Source organism: Cottoperca gobio, chromosome 23 (assembly GCF_900634415.1).
Source record: "Cottoperca gobio chromosome 23, fCotGob3.1, whole genome shotgun sequence".
In the NCBI taxonomy this organism is placed as follows: domain Eukaryota; kingdom Metazoa; phylum Chordata; class Actinopteri; order Perciformes; family Bovichtidae; genus Cottoperca; species Cottoperca gobio.
The window spans coordinates 13,314,463-13,335,288 of NC_041377.1; the positions used below are offsets into that span (position 1 = coordinate 13,314,463).

A 20,826-nucleotide genomic window follows, 5' to 3' on the forward strand; every position below is an offset into this window, starting at 1 on the left:
GTCACTCGATTCTGTGGAAATATCCGAGCCAGAGTCCGACATGTCTGCCGTGCTGTCTGTGTATTCAACTGGTGGACTGTGTTCTACTTGTGACGTCAGAACACGGCGTCGGGTGTTTCCGGTAGCGGCAATGTAAACATCGGTGGTTGACATACTAAATCATGATTTATTAAATACTGCGATCATTGTGTCATAAATAACACATCATTTTACACCACAAATAGCATTTACTATCATCAGTAGAAATTCATGTTTATCATTTCGTAGGCCCTTTAACTCTTTACAAAAACCAAAGTGTAAAGCTATCAAGTCATGAGGTTTCATGTTTGACTTCCTGGATTCTTGGTGTCAACATTAGTTTGTTAGGCAACCAGCGGAGACTCTTTAAAGTCACTGCTCCCAGCCAAGAAATAATCCAGCGCATAATAACCCCCCCATAAAACAACATAGTCTCATCTTGACGCTTTATTTTTTTCACAAATAAAACAAACAAGATATAATATGTTAATAAGTGAGCTAGTGAGTAGATTTAGTTAGCTTTGGACATAGCTAGGCTATCTTTATTGAAAGCTAAGCTAACCATTTCCACCCTGTAACTGTCAAGTAGCGAATAAGCATATTTACCAAAAGGTCGAACTATAAATTTAAAATGAAATAAGCATTCTGTGTGGTCATATGGTCTGTTTCTCTTATCGTCTCCATGACAATGTGCTGAAGCTTGAGGTTAGGCCTGCTAGCTTTTCTCTTTTGCCACATCCCAGCTCTCCTCTCTCTTTCTTTCTACTCTGTCTCTCTCAACCCCCCTCTCTTGCGCTCTGATGATGAAGCGCTTTTAGATTTGCCTGTTAATAATTTATGCTTCTGATTCCCACTTGCCCTTCATTTCTTCATGTGTTTTCTCTCTCTCTCTCTCTTTCTGTGTGTGTGTGTGTGTCTCTCTCTCTCTCATGCTATCTCATGCTCTCTCTCTCTCGCTCTCTCTCGCTCCCTCTCGCTCCCATCATCCTCACTTTTCTGATGTCGAAAAGATTATGATAATGCATTCATGGCCACGGCGGGAAGCATGTTTGCGGGAGGTGGGGGGCACTGTGTCATTAATGTGTGTCCCCTGCTGGAGGTAAAAGTAATAAAAATGACTGGAGACATTTTGGTTATTGATTGAAGGTCCTTTTCTTCAGCAAGACACAGTCATTTACTGGGTAGTCCCTGGAGAGCTAGGAGGATGTGCCCATGTATTCATGTTGGGCTGTCTGATTACTGCAACTCATTGTTATCAGGTTGTCCCAAAAAGTCGCTTAAGACTCTTCAGTTGATCCAAAATGCAGCGGCACGTGTATTGACTAGAACAAGGAAACGGGATCATATTACTCCTGTATTAGCTGCACTGCACTGGCTCCCGGTAAAATACAGAATAGAATTCAAAATCCTTCTCCTGACTTACAAATCAATAAATGGTCAGGCTCCAGCATATCTTAAAGATCTCATAGTACCTTATAAACCAACTAGAGCATTACGCTCCCAGAATGCAGGGTTACTTGTGGTTCCTAGAGTCTCTAAGAGTACAATGGGAGCCAGAGCCTTCAGCTATCAAGCTCCTCTCCAGTGGAACCAGCTTCCAGTTTGTGTTCGGGAGGCAGACACACTCTCCTACATTTAAGAGTAGGCTAAAGACTTTCCTTTTTGATAAAGCTTATAGTTAGGGCTGGCTCAGGTTTGCCCTGGATCAGCCCCTAGTTATGCTGCTATAGGCTTAGACTGCCGGGGGACACCTCCCTGCTCTCTTCCTTCTCTTCCTCTCTCTTCCCCTCCCTCTCTCTTCTTCTCCCTCTCTATCTGTATGCATTTATGTAAATGTATGTTACTAACTCACCATCCGGGGTATCATCCCGGTATTGATGAATGGATTCAAGTCTATTAGCTTTGAGAAATATGTTCCTTTGTCTCAATTAAGTTTTGTTTACTGCATTTGGCTGCAACCAAGGACTTTTGTTCTCTCTTTAAAGTCATAAATGGTGCATGGTTGTACCAAGAGTCATTAAGTGAGTACCATTTGTTTTCCTTAGAACTCGCTCATGTAATGGGAGGATCCAAGTTTGCATAAATGTAAGCTGTGCAGGACGTATTTCTTTGTCAAATGAGTTGTAATGAAAACATCAGTGCTTTCTAATATTGGCTCCATTATTGTCTGATGTCCTCCTTCTTATTGTTACAGGTTTGAACCACCTCCTGAAGACAGACAGCGGCTGAGATCAAATCCTCACAGGTAAGTCAAATATTGCAAATTAATATACTTTTCTGCTTTACTATTGTATCCATTTTCGGGCTCTTGGTAACCCTTGGTGTCTTGTGATGTTGTTCATCACTGTAGTTATTCTCTGCTCCTACATGCTGTGTACACAGTGATGTTACTGTGTACACACGGATGCTATGTGTGAATCAACGTCTCCCTTGAACTCCCTAACCTCCTCCTGTTCTAGTTTTTTGACCACAATTTTTGCTGATGGCATGTCTGTCCTAGTGCACGTGTCCTATTACTGTGCTGGATTCTGCTCTTAATTTAATTGCGGTCAAGCCAAATTCCTAAGTATTTTCAAGACTCAGCAGGAGTAATATGAGCGCCATTTAAAGGACTAATGGCAGGATATTCAGAGTCAATGAGGGGGGTGTAGAATACCATGTATTTGGTCTTTTTCTGCATTTAAAACTAGTGATTAGGGAGAGATAATTGGACAGCATCAAAGCCAGACTGGAGACAAGCAGGGCCTGGCTGGAGTAAAGTTGTATCATCAGCCAAAACATTTTTTATTGATTAGGAAGAATTCTGTTATTTATGTATAGTGTAAACAGCAGTGTACCAAGGATAGACGCCTGGGGTATCCCATTTCTGATGGTAAGATTGCTTGACTGATTACCATCAGCAATAACAGTCTGAGTTCTCTCTATAAGGTAAGAATTAAACCAATTAAACGTGGCTTCATCCAGACCTATAGAGAGGCCAACAAAGAGCAAAATGTATCCACGGAGGAGACAATGTTATCAATGACTGAAACTGCAGCTGTTATTATGCTGTGACCCTTGTTTTATTGCTTTGTCAGTGGATGATAAAAAAAAAAGTATGATTATACTGATGCAGAAATGAACTCATGAGAGAAGTGAAAGAATATTAGTAAGTAGAAGTGGTGTCACACGACTGTTCTGTTAGTGGTCCATCCCTATTCCAGCAGTGTTCGCAAAAGCGATACTTTTTTTTAGAATACAATGAAATATAAATATGAAAAAAGAGCCTACATTAAAAAAAAAAGAAAACACTGAAAGTAACAATATGTCCACATCCAGAAAGGTGAGAGAATAATATGAATACCCAGCATGTATTGGACGAGGACCTTGTTTGAATGCGACTGGAAAAATACGAGCCACATGTCCTGGTGTCACCAGCTGACACATGACACACTCAGGTGCACATAGGGTACAAACCATAGATAATTTATTACACATGTAGGTATACTACATAAAATGAAACGGCCTCAGGATACACATAATGTATGTTGATGTGTGACACTGAAAGTAAACTTCTTGTTTAACAAGAAAACTCCACAGATAACAGGCCAGTTGTACACAGCATGCTGCATCTGCCTTGTGGAAAACCCATAAAGAATATTCATCAATAGAGAGCCATTGCAGTATTACATAACACACCACTACACTGTTTCCACCTCCCATTATTATCACTACTACCTGAATAGCCCTGTGAGAGCACTCTACTATATTGCACTGACCCATAATTTTAACAGTGAGTCATTATTACAGCAGTTTATTTGACTCAAAAGATGTCATGGAAAAGTGGTTTGAATTCAGTCATTGTAGGTTGTTGTGATGGATCTCCTTCCTCGCCCAGTCTTTGCCCTCCTACAGCTTCCCCTCTCCTCCTCCATCCCTCTCTATATGAGTAATCCTAATGAACAGATGGGTGGAGGAGAGAAAAAAGGGGCATGCCAGCTTGTTGCGCTGCCATTACGTGTCAATCATTCCCCTCCCCCTTTAACCTCCTGCCCTGTTCCCATCCCATCATGCACTTTTATCTCCCATCAACATTTCAGCCTGATTTACTTCAATCCACACCCCTCCACCCCCACCCCTCACTGTCTCTCCTTTATCATTATCACCTTATATTTGCTACCTCTGATGGTGTTGTTGCCAGTCCATTGATCAGTCTGACCATCTGTCTTACCTTTCACCACTTCCAAATACTACTGGCCAGATTGCCATACAATATATTGTGCTTTCATGCAGCGCAGACAAAAGTTACCAATTTTGACATTTTTAACACTACAACAGGCCCTAAGAATAGTACCACGATCAGTATGCGGAGCATCCTATACACCGCTTTTGAAGGGTGTGATGAAGCCACTATAAACACACCGTCTTTAGGGCTTGATCAGGCCTCGTAAAATGGAAAGGATGTATAGGAACCTCAGCCATAAAGGTATAACAGTCTTGCTCTGAAGGACACACAAACACTCGTACAAATACAGGGGCACACACAGTAAATCACAGTCATAGTAAAGCCTACAGTCACGTACCAAGGCCATGTGCATCTATCTGCTCATCAATACCTTTTACCTAGCAATAGCACCCAGGAATACCAATGAGACTTGGCTGGTTTACAAGCCCAGCTGGATTTATGTGGCCACATTCATATTGACACACAGTATTAGAATGAGACCGGCTATTGATTTTAGGTTGTTTTATCGTTTTTTCAGTGGTTCAGCTACAAATCTTTGTGTGTCATACATCACTGCTGGACATCAACTAAAACATACTGCACTTTATGTTAAGATACCACATTTTTAAATAGCTTTCTTTGTTATTACAGCCTTTGGTTTATGTTCAATGTACTAGATCAGGGGTTCCCAAATGGTGTGCCGTGGGAATTTGAAACAATTAGGCCTATTGCATTTAACTGTACACAAGGTTATGAATGATTTTTTATTTACTTCAGTGTTTCTTCTAGGTTTACTGCTCTGCGGGGTGCTGCCTGGGATGGATCAGGTTCGTGCGTGGCGCAGATTTTTAAAATTCTCTCCTTACCTTTCCTCCGCAGTGTGTACGCTCGCACGTGTGTGGGTTCGGAAGCGGAGCTCCGCCTTTCACGAAGCAGAGGAGAGGAGAGAATGTAAATACGCAAAGCAACTGAAACGTGCATATAAATGCGATAAATGACATAAGCGTTTAGTTTATTTAATAAAAGAGCACCTGTTCAATGTGAAAAGTGAGTTGCGAATATATAAAAAAAATAAAACGTCTTGAATTTCAGAGGGGGAGCGGTGGGGGGCCCTAGCGCAGGGAAACACTGTACTTTATCAGTACTTTGTCCTACACACTTATTTCACAATATAGAAACAATAGGTATTATATGTTTTGGCCTAAATATAAGTAAAACAATCATTAAAAAAAAGAAATCTGTCAAAGCGAACCCGTTTTAGCCATTTGCGCATGGTGGGAAATATTAGAGTGTGACACATCAAAGGCTCTCTGCTAGTGTCAAGGAGAATAGCTTCTTACAATGACTAGGCTAAATAAATGTTCACAGAGTGATATCAGTGATACTATGTGTTATAGAGGGGATTTTGCTCGGATATGAACACAGGTGTGCCTTGAGATTTGGCTTGGTCTTTGGTGTGCCTTGGCCACAGAAAGTTAGGGAACCCCTGTACTAGGGTATAGAAATTAAAACATGGCAAATGTTTTTCACTTATTAACAGAGTGATTTTGCAGATGAGTTGATGCCTTTATGTAGACCGGATCACTGGATGTACTGGTGGGAACAACACACTAAAGATGATAATGTAATTTACATTTATTTGATAGGGACGTTATGACTGGTAAATAGGAGATAAATACAATGATTGGATAACATATTTGTGTTTGACGTAAAGCTGTTTTTATTGCTCAAGTCAAAGTGATTCACTTCATTTTCTACAACAGATTGATGGAGTTGATTTAACAAATGATCTGTTCCATCCATAAATCAGTTTCTACTAGAACGAATATGGGCTTGAAAATGATGGGACACCAGATACAGTTTGTAATTTTTATGTCATATATATACGACATCGCACACACAAAAACATACACAGAGACACGCACACAATTACGACCCCGCACACATACAGCCAGCATGACCCTCTGCTCTGGCTGAGCCCACGGCTTTTGATGAGATGACCTTAGACAGGCGTGACATGCACTCGCAAACACAAGCATGAACACACACACACACACACACACACACACACACACACACACACACACACACACACACACACACACACACACACACACACACACACACACACCACATGTGGGCACACACCCAACCAAGCCCCCAGCAGCCAACAATCAGGTCCATACACCTGGCAAAATGCAATTTTGCAGTGTAAAAAATGCAGTGTGTGATTGTTCAAGTACCCCACTGCTAAAATTCTGTGTCAGATGAAGCGAAGTTTTATGGCAGCTATCAGTAATGACTTCAGATGATTTACACTTGGTCGAGTCCGGTGCTTTGTTTTTGAGCAATTATCATGTTTCAAAACCATTCCCGTCAACGCTTTACTCTATGTTTAACAAATGCACAATTTACAGTGATTTGAATTAATATTGAATTTTCATTGTCACTTTAACAGGTTTAGGTTTTGCTTTTTTAAAATTATTTAAAAACACAGCTGTTTGTGTTAAGAGTCCTTTATCAGATGGTGGCCTTTGAAATTGTTGACCTATATTAGTTGACCTTGTTATATATTGTGGACCTTTTTTATATATTTTTTAACATCAGGGAGCGCCATAGTATTTTTGTCGTATTGTTCTCTTGCGCAGCAATATAATGACAATAGAGTTTCTTATCTTATTTACTGTGGTTTAAGTTCTCTCCAAGAAACGGGTATGTTGCTGTGGTATCCTGTCATATTCGTCCTTGAGCAAGAGGCACAATCTTTACCTTCTGTTTTATTGGGAATCACCTTCATTAAGAACTTGGCTAAATTTTAAATTGGTCAAATGTACATGTAATGGCTTAAGATGAAGCCACTTTACACCATACCACACCTTAAACTATATTTAAATAAGGAATTTATTTACCACTTTTGCAGACGACACTGCCCTTTCTCTTTAATGACCACTGATATTTTGACACTGTATAATTGGTTAGAAAATACATTTTAAAACAATATTGCATGAGTTTCAAACCCATATTGTCCCACCATGTATGTGTGCAGTTTTCTACCATTACAGCACACTTTCTAATGCAGTAAAAAAAACTATACCCACTTGAACTGTAGCCACATTTTTCATTGCTAGAGGCGTTACCTTGTGCACTAGAACTCCTCTGCTGTTTCAGCGTTATCCCAGTGGTAAACAACATGAAGGACAATAACCCCCGTGGGGTGGTTGTAGAGTTGTGGATGTATAGGGGGGTGAGGGGGTGGGGAGCATGCTGACCATCAGCACTTCACAAAGCCTCAGAGAAAAGCAGGCGCTAGGGGATTCTGCGGATGGTGCTAGAAGAACTGACCCGGAAGAGGCAGAGATGGTTTGTTCTGATTAGGTGGCTGTGTGCGATCCGGTTGGGGTCTATTGTAGACAAAGAGGCTGCCAGTTCTGTCCTTTCACTGCAAAGAAGTGGTGTTAGTGTAGGGGAAGCTCTGCTTCCAATGTAGCAGACAGCTTCCCATGAAGTCAGCAGTTAAATCTTAAATTTAGCAGTTGTTACTTGCAACTGGAGAGCTGCCAATTCTGAAGTTGTACAAGCATGCAGTATATTTCCCTGGTAAAATGTTATCAAATGTACAAACTGACTTCTTTTACTTTCCCGCTTTCTGTTTAGTTTTAGGGAGTTTCTTTTTTTTGATTCAACTACTGCTGATATTTCAGTTTGTCACAGGTTTGTTATTTTTGAAAGGAGGTCACATGCACATCTCCCCTAATGCAAGTGTAAAAGTCTGCACTCTCATATGTCGGCAGTGAAGTGGCAGTTACGGTGGCTTCACATTTAGGGTTAGGGTTTTGTGTGTTTGTGGGGACTCTCATGGCTCACAGCTCCTATTCTAGTGACCTGATTACGGGAGACACTTAAACTGTACGAAGGCCACCGCGGCTCAGTGTAGTCTGGTGAGTGTGCTATGATGCATGTGCTGCATGTCTACCCAAAGTAGGAAAGTCTCAGCCTGCAAAGAAAGTAGACTCCAAGTCTGTCGTCTTAGAAATATCTCTGTCACTGTGATCTGATGTGACTGCAGATGACTTTGTTTTCACCCCCCTTTTTTTTATGCTCTCCCTGCCTCCCTATACCTCCCCTCTCATCTGTTTAGTCAGACTGTCATGCCTCAGTGTCTCTCAGTTTGACTGAAGGCTGCGGAGTGACCAACTTAGCACGTTGCTTCAGGGTTTGCAAACTGAGAGGCAGGAAGAATGTTGAGTCTGTGTCAGCAGGATTCACGTCATTCTCTGTTGCCTCTGGCTATACAGTATATTGAGTATGCAATAAATACAAAGTCCTTTCTCATCTCTACACAAGATATAAGGTCTGCTTTTATTCAAGGTAGTGGTATTAAGAGAGCAACACAAATGTCTTAAGGGACATGTTGGTTTAACATTGTTATTAGACAAACTCGCCAACAAATCAACATGTTACCAACGTGGTTCAAGGATGGAGTCGCTGTAGGTTGTTTTAAAGGAAAATCGGAAATTTTGGGAAATATGCTTATTCGCATTCTTGCCCGAGAGTTGGATGAGAAGATTGATGCCGCTCTTATATCTGTGCGCTAAATATGAAGCTACCGCCAGCAGCTGGTTAGCTTAGCTTAGCATAAAGACTGGAAACAAAGGAAAGCAACTATCCTTGTCTCCGTTCAAGTCTCTGGACGAAAGCAAGTATTTTTGCTGTCAAATTGTTCTTTTAAATTGTGATAAGACACAATGCATTATTTTTTATTTATTTAAAGTAAACGGATACATTTATTATAGGCACTAAAGTCCATTGTGTCTAATATTTACAGTAAGCCTTTGCCAAATAATTTTAAACAAGTGACATTTCAAATCTACATGCATTTAATTTCATTGGCCCCTTAGTGTCCAGTGCTCAGCTCAGTCCACATGCGCGGATCAAAAGGGGGAATAGATCTAGGTTACAATGTACGAAGTGAATATGCAGTGGGAGTGGGAACAGAAAGTGGATTAATTCGGAAGCGTAGCCACTGTACGACCTTACCACTGAATTACATTTTCATAAGCACTTATATAATGGTCATGTGGTTCAGTTTTATGGCTTTCTGTATGGGATTGAGTAATAATGACTCATCCATTAATGAAGTCTCCTAGTATATCATTGAAAACTCTCACTGTTGAGCTTGAAAGGGGCAACAGAAGGCGGCTATTATTTAGGAGAATGTGTGAGGATAAGGGTCAGCTTTTTAAAAGCAGAGATATAGGATTGACAGCTGCCATTATCATCCATTTAAATGTCCTTTTAAAACATCCACTAATAACCTTCCTCTTCATTCATGTAAATGTACCATGTACTTATGTACTTAAATGAGCTATTTCAGTTTGACAACCAGATGACACTCGTGTGGACTGGTGCAATTTCCAAATAGCAGGAGGCGCAATATTTATCAAAGGCAAAACATTCTATATAATATATATTCGGAATGTATTGTGCTGCTGCAGAGATGTCCTGGCCTACTAACCATATTTCACAGACTTAAGAAAAAATCTTTGTTTTGTACAGATCCTGGGAAAAAAATTCACACCATGACTATTTTCATATATTTTTCAATGAAAATGAGAATAATGATGCAACAATGATCATCCCCTCCTATATCGTGAATCATATCGCAAATGCAATGTCTGTCCAAAATAATCGCAACTAGATACCTTACCACCCACCGGGTACTATCTCCCGGTAAAAAGAAGAGGCTCGATTTACGGCCCAAAGGAAGTAAGAAGTGCATCGCCCAATGCGCAACTAAAACAGGAAGAGGATATCGCTTTTGTTTTCCCCGGTAGCTATGGATAGCTATCCCCAGTTACCAAAGAGTATCAATGTAATGTAAAATAATACCACTTTATTAAAAAGTTGTCTGTTTCCACTTTGAGGCAGTGAGTGAAATAGAGGAAGGAAGACAGGAAGTGAGATAGAGAAAGAAATAGACACGGATAAAGTAATCAAGATGGAAAGGCTGAGCTGGAGGGCGACTCTTTGACCTCTGGGCTTTGACCAATGAGTCAGAGAAGAGAGGGAAAGAGGAGGATGAGAGATGACCTGCCGATAGATGACCAGCCTCTCGTCCTCCTTTGACCTCTCTTTGTCATCATCTTTGGGAAATGATTATTACCCACTTATCTGGAAGATGAATATTAAGCTGTATATGTGTGATTTTGTTAGAGCCTTTCTTTGGATAATATTGCCTCAAGACAAATGTCTTCCACAACACAGCACAGCCTTGAGGTAAAGCCTATGAAACATGTACTCAACGCTACACGATAAAATACTGTCAAACAGGTCCTTTTCTCCTAAAAGGTCAAAAGTTTAGTTTTATGGCGCATGATCATGCAAATCAAAGACTAAGGAATTCCAAACATTAATGTCAAAGTCATTTATACCAGTTAACACTCAGCGACATTCTATCTGTTGAAATATGGAGATGTTGACATTTGCACATGGCGGCTAATTTTATGTTTGTGTCTGTTTCTCTGCTTGTGCCCGTGCCTGGGGAGTCATCTGTGTTGTCGGATTCTTTTCTCTCTTTTTTTACCACTGGGCAGTTAATATCTGTCTCTCTCTCTCTGGAGATGGGACCCAGGTCAGACATAAAACCAGACAGACACACAGGAGAAGAACACATGACAACATAAAGAGTTATTATCTTGAACCTTTTTCTTTTTTTTACAAAATAATGATTTAATCCACACAGCTGGAACCATTTGAGGTTTCTATTTAAAATAGAGCTTGACCATTAAGCCCTACCTATGATAGTAGGCTATTCACATACAGTATATATATATCACATAATTAGGGCTGACATTTGATATTGCTGTCTTTTACGTGTCCTTATTTGTAGTATGTGTTTTTATATTTAAAGGGGACCTATTATGCAAATGTTCAGGTTCATACTTGTATTTTGGGTTATTATTATTTAAAAGTTTTTGGGTATCTGGTAGGCATTAGTTTGTCATTATAAATCCCCTTTAAAATCCCACTGACATACTTTAAAAAATATATATATATTTGATAATAAAGTTTATTGGATTGTTAAAAAAATACTACAGATTTTTTTTATATTCTCAAATATTTATATAGGCCTAAAAAAAAAAGATTTGGCCAAGCCTTACTTTAAAAGGAGACCAGTAAAGCAATTGATGCAGCTTTTGCTTTTTCACACTCTTCCTTCAGGCTACAGAATTTCTCTTTCCTCCCCATCTTCTGTTTTGAATGTCTTCTTCATGTTTTTCCCATTTGTACATTCTGCTCCTCAATTTCTATCATCCATGGCCTCTTCTCTTTTTGTCACTCATTACCTTTTAGACAAAAGTCCCAGTTGAATGTGAATGGGCTTCTCTATCTGGGAGAAAATAGCCAGAGGTCCAGCACAGCTTAATATGTTTGTTGCTGTGGGGCTGGTCATTTTTGCTGTGGCAGCATGGAGCATTATTGTAATTAATCTGAAGATGGGCTATCACATTTGCATGATATGGCATTGCCTTTTTTCCTCAATGAGATTAGAAGATTTAGCATGCATGGTCTGCAATTAATGCATTCAGTGCACAACATTGTGGTGCTCGGTGTTGTCTTCCCTCTCGATTAACTAGTGAGAGTGATATCCAATAGGACGTTTCTGCGTAATTAGCCGTGTCCTGGGGTTGTATTAGCTCACACTCTGCCTAGCTCAGCTAGATAAAAACTGACACACTACTTTCTGTGTGTGTGCTAAATTCCTCTCCAGCAGAGTAGAGATGTAACAGTGAGCTTGATAGTGTCACCTTCAAATTCCTCTGAAGACTTCAACGCCCCTTTGTATTTGTGTGTGAGTGTGAGTGTAAGTGTGAGTGTGTGTGTGTGTGTGTGTGTGTGTGTGTGTGTGTGTGTGTGTGTGTGTGTGTGTGTGTGTGTGTGCTCTGCCTGTGTGTCCACATGTGTGTGTGTCTGCAATATATGTGCAAAGATGCATGTGCTACCCATGAATAATGGAGATGTCAAGATGGACTGGGCCATTTACGTGACAGCAGCACACTGCTCCACCTCGAAATCCAGGAATTACACTCTGATTCAACCAGGCCTGTACCGAATGTCTTTTTTTTTTTCATTCAAAGCTTCTATTGAGGTTTTTTTGAAGGAAGCTTCAAATGTCCGACATCATATTTTATGACGTCATCACCCTCAAAAAAATGGGGTAAATTGTTTTGTTGTGTCATTGTGGTTATATAAATGTAATATATGGTTCTGTAGTAAGAATATTAGATTACAGTTCATTTAGCTGACGCTTTTGTCCAAAGCGACTTAATAAGTGCAAACTATCATGAGGATACAATTCGGAACAGCAAGAATCTTGCAAGTACATTAGCTTCAAATAAGCCAAACCAATGCAAGTAATATACAGAAATAAGAATATCAGTTTTTTTATTTTTTTTATTGTCCAAGATGCTATTGAAACAGATGGATGTTCAGTCTGCGACGGAAGGTGTGAAGACTTTCTGCTGACCTGATCTCAATGGGGAGCTCATTGGAGCCAGGATAGCGAACAGGCGGGTTTTATTTGAGGGGCATCTGGGTCCCACTCGCAGTGGGGGAGAAGCGAGCCGATTAGCCGTTTTTGTAAGGCTAACCGGCAATTTTAGAAATGATTACAACCATCTTTTTTGAATACATTTTTGACTTTTGGACTTAACAACGCTCTGGAGTTATTGGAAATGTTTGCATAACACTAAATAAAATCGGAAAATATCCTACGCATCCACCACTGGAATCTAATCCTAAAAATTGTATAATACTAATATAGCCACTGGATTCAACTGCCTTTTATTGGTAATGCCTAGAGTGAGCAGGCACAGGCTGGTGATGTCACAGTGAAGACGTTTTCACTGAGTTTTTGTATAGAGATGATACAAAGCTTATACACATTGAATTCTATATCGGTGGCAGTGGCTGGATCGGAGTGTGTCTTTGCTTTTGGATTAATTTTCCTTATCTTAATCTGCAACTGTGCAAAAATACCGGGCTTGAACATAGAATAGACATGCAAAAAAACAAAAAAGGTGTGCAACATTCGAATATTGACTTCAGAACGTTACGATTGAAGCTTTGAATCTTCAAAGTACTCGGTACAGCCCGTAGATTCAACCAGTTTAAATGTCTTTTAACAAGTAATTTAGTCCAGCGCTGATAATTAATGTGAAACATTATATGCACAGGAGTATCTTGATGCCATTAATATAATACCAATTTGCTAATAAATGAATGCCGGCTAATGCACATTTGACAGAGGCTCACACAAACCAGACCACAGACCACATAAAAGTTAACAAACACACACACACGCACACAATTTCCTGCTCTCCATCGCAAAGTTCACAAGAGCCCATTAATGCCAACATTGGTCTCCATGTGTTTGTGACATCTGTACGTATCAATCTGTGTCCCTGTCTTACGAACAGAAGCTAGCGCTCGTGGGCCTGCACTCATGTGTAACTCCATCCACATGACACACTGACAAAAGAGGCTTTCACTAATGTGGTGCGTTTGTGCATGCGTGTGCCAATTTGTGTGCAGCTATATCTCTGCGGCAGAGTTGTGATTGTTCCGGCCGAGCGCACTCACATTCCATATGTTTACAGGCAAACACGTGGTAGATCTCGGCGGCGCACATGGGATGTTCTAGTGAGCAGTGCAATGCAACGTGGACTCAGCTAGCGCTCAATAACTCCTCAAAGACGGCTGAAACGTATGAGTTTGTGTCTCATTTGTGGAATATACAGACTGTTGAGTGCAGGATGCTTAAGTTGTTTAAGTTTAAAGGGATGGAATCAAGTTTGTTTTGACTTTTCCTCCAGCCAAAGTCTTTACTTATGATCCATGACTTGCATGTCCTAGTTTGTATGCTGGGCTTTGAGAATGTCAGTGAACTTGCAGCAGCAAAGTTTCCATTGTGGTTCAGAATAAATATTCTTCTTCTATTTACATTTTTATGGAGGGATCTTCTATACATTACACATTTTGAGACTTGCCTGTCACCCATTTTGGTGATCACGTAGTCTAAATAAATCCATGTAAATAAAACACGAACCTTTTAAGTGTCCCATGTAGTAATAGTTACTTTCCTTCGTACCTCTCTGTAGTGTGGATCCAGACTTCGTCACTCCGTTGACCGCCGTGATCGTGTTGTTTAATCTGGACAAAAGGTTTTCATCGTCACACAGCCAACCATGGACAGGAACAGGAAGTGGGTGCCTGGCTTTGGAGCCGTGCTACTGACACTCTTGAGTCACATGACCTCAGCGCTGGAAGTGCCTCTTGATCGTAAGTATTGCCGTTATGAAAAAACACTTTTACCATGATTACCAAAAGAGTTTAAAAAACAAAACTACTTTGCTTGCATTAACACTTCAATCTCTTGAGAACTGTTATGAAATTCCATTCAAAGCTTTCATATTATGTAATAAAGTCATCATGAAGAACATTATAGCCTCTCTGGGACAATAAAGGGGCTTTCGAGTAGCTGCAGATTGAACAGCAGTTTACTGATTTTCTTGTTTTTCAGCTTCGCATGTTTCAGCATGGAATCGAGTTTGCGACTTTATATTTAGGAAATGCAATTCTGAAGAACTCCCTATATCACACATCCTGTGTGACATCATGATATCTTCGACTACTTTTCTTGCATTGATTGTACCTGCCTGATAAAGCCATAGAAGTATTCACACAAAAAAAAGAGGGAAATCCTTTCTCTACCAAACTTCAGGCAGAGTCAATAAAATGCTTAAAAGTACTTGAATGTGCAACTATGTCACCTGAACCTGTTCTTTACTCCTTGCAAAAACTAACACCTTTCCCCAATATTCTATCTGTGGTATGGCGTGTCACGGTGGACAAAAAGCTAAAGTACTGGAAGGATGTAAGTTGCCACAAACACTGCTGTGACTACCTTGAGTTTTTTGCACTAAACAACTTAATTAACTTAACTTAATTTGCGTGTTCTAGCATTATTAGATGTGCATGCAGTTATCTCAACAGTGTTACGGTGTGATGTGACTTGCTTGTTTTTGGAGTGGTGCTTTGTTTATCTCAGTTCATGGACTGGTAAGATCAGATAGCTGTTTGCAGATGGTGTTACACTTGATTGTGAGAATGTTTGTTGCATGCCCTCCGCCGAGTGTGCTATGTTTACATCTCACTGTACGTGTCTGAACTGTGCTTCTTTTCATGTTTCTCCAGTGCCCCAACCCCCCACTATAACGCTACAGTCCCCGAAGGATTACATCTTTGATCCGCGGGAGAACATCGTCATCCACTGCGAGGCCAAGGGGAAGCCTCATCCCAGGTGAGACAATTACTCACTACAGTCAGCGGTGCGTTCGAGGGACAAAAGCTCGTGAAATTATGATAAATGGTAAAGATTCAAGCTGCGAGTTTCAGAAATCCAAACTGATTTCCATTAAGTTCTATCTGTGAAATTATATTTGTATTTGTTTTCGAGGGCAACTTAATCTGGAGCAGTGGGGTAATAGGAATCGCCCTAGCAACTATTGTCATGGACACCACTTGAGTAACACACCTGGCGGAGTGACGTAGACACAGTTTAGATTTGACATCTGCCTCTGAATCAAGTTAGACTCTGCCCGACTCCGCGCTGCGAAATCAACAATCACCCAAAATTCATCTTGCTGATTTGAACAAACTGTGTCATTTCCCTCTCTTTTGTGTTTCCTCGCCGCTTCTGGTCTGGAAAAATCAAGTGATAATTATCATTATTGTTGATCCTAGCTTTTCATGGACAAGAAACGGGACCCACTTTGATGTAGAGAAAGACCCCAAAGTCCTGATGAAGCCCGGCTCAGGAACTCTGGTCATTGACATCAGCGGGGAAAAGGCTGAGGCCTATGAGGGAACGTACCAGTGTACGGCACACAACGAGCACGGCACCGCCGTATCCAACAGCATTGTCATCAGGCAGTCCAGTAAGACTTCTGATTATATTCAGTTTGTTTGTTGTTTTTTTTATCTTTTGATTTTTTATGAAACTTGGGGAAAGGATGAAGCATGGACCAAGGAAGAACCCTTTACATTTTAGAGCGAATCCGTATCACAGGGCAGATACATCTATCACATTTTCACTTATGGAAACAGCCTCTCCGAGTGCCCGTCTATTATTCCATCGGTTTTCGTAAATTAGAATAGATTCTAAAGGCTTGACCTCCAACGGCTTGTAAAATGTATGGAATTTAACTTTAATTCATAGTATCTAACCCTAACCCACAAAAATCGCCTCACTTTAAAAAAAGATATGAATGCGATCCACACTATTTGTGAAGCTATGGGAAGCCTCCAGTGCCTTTTTGTTTGACATTTGTGTGACTCGCAGGGTCCCCCTTGTGGTCAAAGGAGAGAAATGAGGCCATCGTGGTGCAGATGGGGGTCTCCCTGGTACTGCAGTGCCGGCCCCCTGCAGGGCTGCCCCCTCCCGTCATCTTCTGGATGGATAACAGTGAGTAATTTGCACGTATACATATCTGCACACATGGTACAAGGACAGAAGATTCTCACATTCAATAGAACAAACAAACAAAGGAGTGCACACTGTAACTTCAGCATTCAGTCACTATAGCATATGGTGTCTATACAATGTAAATCATGAGGCATTTTTGGAGAGAATAAATGAAAAAGACTGACTTATAAAAAAGGAAGTAACTTTTTTTGCAAAACTAAATCAAACAAGCTACTTACATTGACAATAGTGTTCTTTGTTTGGTGTCAAACTCTCTTTGTCTCTCCGTCCTTCAGACTTCCAAAGGCTACAGCTGGATAAACGAGTGTCCCAGGCTCTGAATGGAGACTTGTACTTTTCCAACGTTCTCCCAGACGACACCAGGAGTGACTACATCTGCTACGCTCGCTTCCCTCACACACAAACCATCCAGCAGAAGCAGCCCATCTCAGTCACCGTGCTGGACAGTAAGTCAAGACACTGAATTAATTAAGTGTTACTTGCTTAGAACTTTTTTTTTCTTTGACATTTTACCACAAAATTGGAACATAAATGTATTTTCAAATACTTTTGTCACAATGTATGTAGTTCACCTGCAGATTTGAGATTTTCTGATTATGTGTTTTCAGTCTTATCTTCTCATTATTATTGCAAAATCTCAAGATTTTCCCTTTTTACAGTTCCTTTTATTCACATCAAATCAAACTATACTTTTATTTCTGCTGTTCTTACTGTATTCAACATTTCCTGAGCTGTATGAAGTGTTTCTAGCGATACAACAATTATCATGATGATATAACTGTAGTATTATTTCACAAGCTGATGCATTGGTTAATACACTGGAGAAAAAAAGCCAAACACAAAATAACACATTTCCTGTTTTCTTTCTGAGTTTTGCATGCTTATGGTTTTTTGTTATATTACAGTGGAAACAATGAATGAGACTGTGGCTGCTTTATACAATATCACTGATTTCTATAGTGGTGAGTGTTGCTGGTTTATTCCCATTCAGCCCCTTCAGTGTGAACCCAGCCCTGTTTTTACTCCCTGGCCTAACTGTACCCAACATACACACTCACCTTCAACTTGGCCTCAATACCCTCTTCTGTGATTCTATTAACAAACTTATCCTCAGGTGTCTCTCATTTCTATCCTAACAGTTTTTTATGTGGCGTACAATATATCGTTTTTTATTGTCATCGCGTTGTCAACTTTGTAATCGTAAAAGACTGCGATATATATTATAATTTGTTGACTTTTGTGTTCAGTTAAATTTAACAATTAGTTTTTCAACAAGGAATTTGTTGTATTTTAGCACTATACCGAAAGCAGCAGAAATATAGAACTACACTTCACTTAAGGATGCACAATATGGACTTTTTTTCAGCTGATATTGATTACTGATGATTGTACATTGTTCTATTTTAACAAGATGTTCCTAACCTGTAGTTTATGCACATCAATAAAAATGCTAAAGTGTAGTCAGCAAAAATAGATTATTTAATATTCCCTAGCTCTGACCTAACTTAATCTGACTGACATCACTATTGTTGACACAAAAAACCCTCAAACTTTTACTTTCTAGCAAAGCACATCAAAAAACTTTTGCAATCGTGTTGTCTTCCTCTGAAACGACGACATGATGACAATGAAAGCATTTTGGCTTTGTATTATTTGCGGATCGTTCATCTGTTATAATTTCATTATCGGAATAATATAAATGATCTGTCAATAATTTATTGCCACTGATATACTGTATATTGTGCATCCCAGTGTAATATCTGTTTATTTATCGCAAGTACTGGGTAATATCGCGATATTCAACAACGTTATTGCATATTTCCCTCATATTGTGCAGCCCTATTGTGGTGTGTTTAGTCATGCAAATTAGAGTTCTAAGGATAGAGATTTTGGTAACAAAAGTAACTTGCCTTTAATGCATGATGCAATACTTATTACATCGCAAAACAGCAATATCCCTGCTCGCATCTGTATGCAGATAAAAATATATTTTGAGCAACCTTCAAAGCATGCATAACATTAAATGTCAGCTCACTGCATCTCCCCAGGAATCAGAAATACACTCATGGCTGATCTCATGATCTGCTCCATCAAGCACACCCTCAAAGATTATTCAAGATGGCCACATATGAAGCATGATATTAGTATTATAATGCGGCATTGCTCTGTTTCCACCTTCTGAAGTGGAAGAGGATCGTTTTCATTTTCCGGACCTTTTCCGACAAAGGAATGTTAAACACATCTAGATCCTTCCATTAAGAGCTTCTGAAGGTACATGTGTGTGGCTCGGGGGGGGGGGGGGGGGGGGGAGATGAGACCCCCATGTTGCAACAAACCGACGGCTACTCCTCTCAGGGAGATTCCTCTTGCTCTCTGATTCTGAGATGTGATGAGGCTTTAAGAGTATGTGATGAGTCTTTAAGGGAAGAAACGCTACATCGTGTCGGGTCATCACTCATTTACTTTCCCTTCTATCCACTTTGACAATTGTCTACTTCCCTATTCCTTCATGAGCATATGAATGGCCCTCATGGTTTCACCCAACTCCTTACACTGTGGAGCCTTCAAGTTTTATGTTGCAGTCTGGTTCTGATTGGGTCATGTGTCCTCATGTGTTCAGACAGCCCAGAGGGGGAGCGTCGCCCCGGTTTCATGACGCCTCTGGGCACCACCAGCACCAAGATGGTTCTGAGAGGGGAGACTCTGGAGCTGGAATGCGTTGCTGACGGCTTGTAAGTAGGAATCTGCTGTAACTTTAAACGTCATGGAAGAAATAAACGTGGAACTTTTTTTGTATTATACAACAATGTGCTTTATAGGAAAGTGTCAGGGTGTTCATAAAACTAAAAGTATTTGACAGCACAGAAAAAAAAGAAATAGCCATCCTAACCATCCTGTTGTATTTGCTTCTGTGACAGGCCCACTCCAGAGATCTCCTGGCAGAAGGATGGAGGAGAGCTGCCGAGCAGCAGGATGTCCTTTTATAACTTCAAAAAAACACTCAAGGTTTCTGATGTGAATGAAGCTGACGGTGGGGACTACCGCTGTACTGCAACAAACAACCTGGGCACTGCACACCACGTCATTAAGGTCACTGTCAAAGGTATGCAGGTTAACCTAATTGTTTTTCTTCTTTCAATCGGTGCATCGAGTAAATGTTTTTATTTGCTTTTCTATCACTTCATCAGTATTTGAAGTAAATGAATTGGATAACCAGGATTTGTGTAAAGACTTTTGGTTTGGTCTGCTGGTGTATACTAAAAATAGCTCCGGTTTTCTTTGACTAAGATACGACTAAAATGCCCAGACTTTTTGTCAAATATAACTTATATCCTATAAACCAGGATGAGGTTGACTAAATATAAATTTATACTAGTTGGTATTTAACAAAGCTGGCAAAACAAAATGATGCACTGAAAGCTGCGAGAGCTTCAGATCTAAGTGTCGATTCCCAGTGGGGATCGAAAGTACAATACTTAACAGTCATCGTTAGATTCTATTTTAATATGAAAGTATTTTTAGTCAGCTTTAACTAACACATTTTAATCTTATATTTATATAAATGGAAATACTTCTGTATCCCTAAAATACGTACATGACACCATGTAGCGAAAGGCTCAGCCAAGTTCTCTCTAAACTCTTGCCCTGTGCCTTCCTTATTTGTCATCCTCAGCTGCTCCTTTCTGGGTCAGCGCTCCCAGGAACCTGATCCTCGCGCCGAATGAGACCGGCATCCTGACCTGTCGAGTTAGTGGAGAACCCAAACCCAAGATTAGCTGGTTTGTCAATGGAGTCTCCATAGAGAGTGAGTAAAATGAGACCATGCTTTCAAAGATAGAACATACTACATTTACACACAGTTATGTCCAGAGGACCTGACATGTACTTAAACATGCAGAGCTGTAGTGGGACTCCCAAACCAAACATTTTTTCCCCCCACTGCATTGTATTCTATACAGCTTCATGTAATGCACATTGTTATGTTTCTACATACAAAAAACTGTAATTGTGAAGTTGAAAAAGTGCTGGAAAAAATATGTTTTTTCTACGATTACGA

At 40.2% G+C, this 20,826-nt stretch overlaps 1 protein-coding gene across 13 annotated transcripts in view; it reads left to right on the forward strand.

Annotated features, from left to right (window-relative positions):
- nrcama (neuronal cell adhesion molecule a) overlaps positions 1 to 20,826 on the forward strand; it is a 62,577-nt gene that overhangs the window by 25,705 nt on the left and 16,046 nt on the right. For 10 of the 13 annotated variants that reach the window (XR_003834543.1, XM_029461812.1, XM_029461813.1 and 7 more), the window contains exons 2-11: positions 2,213 to 2,263; positions 14,383 to 14,563; positions 15,141 to 15,158; positions 15,479 to 15,584; positions 16,028 to 16,221; positions 16,626 to 16,748; positions 17,045 to 17,215; positions 19,390 to 19,501; positions 19,688 to 19,872; positions 20,443 to 20,574. Coding sequence is in view for 12 of the 13 variants with exons in the window: in XM_029461812.1 (XP_029317672.1) it covers positions 14,470 to 14,563; positions 15,141 to 15,158; positions 15,479 to 15,584; positions 16,028 to 16,221; positions 16,626 to 16,748; positions 17,045 to 17,215; positions 19,390 to 19,501; positions 19,688 to 19,872; positions 20,443 to 20,574 (1,135 nt within the window). In the remaining variant the exon portion in view is untranslated. The remainder of the gene's footprint in view (positions 1 to 2,212; positions 2,264 to 14,382; positions 14,564 to 15,140; positions 15,159 to 15,478; positions 15,585 to 16,027; positions 16,222 to 16,625; positions 16,749 to 17,044; positions 17,216 to 19,389; positions 19,502 to 19,687; positions 19,873 to 20,442; positions 20,575 to 20,826) is intronic. The other 3 variants (XM_029461814.1, XM_029461816.1, XM_029461824.1) reach the window with 1 other exon arrangement.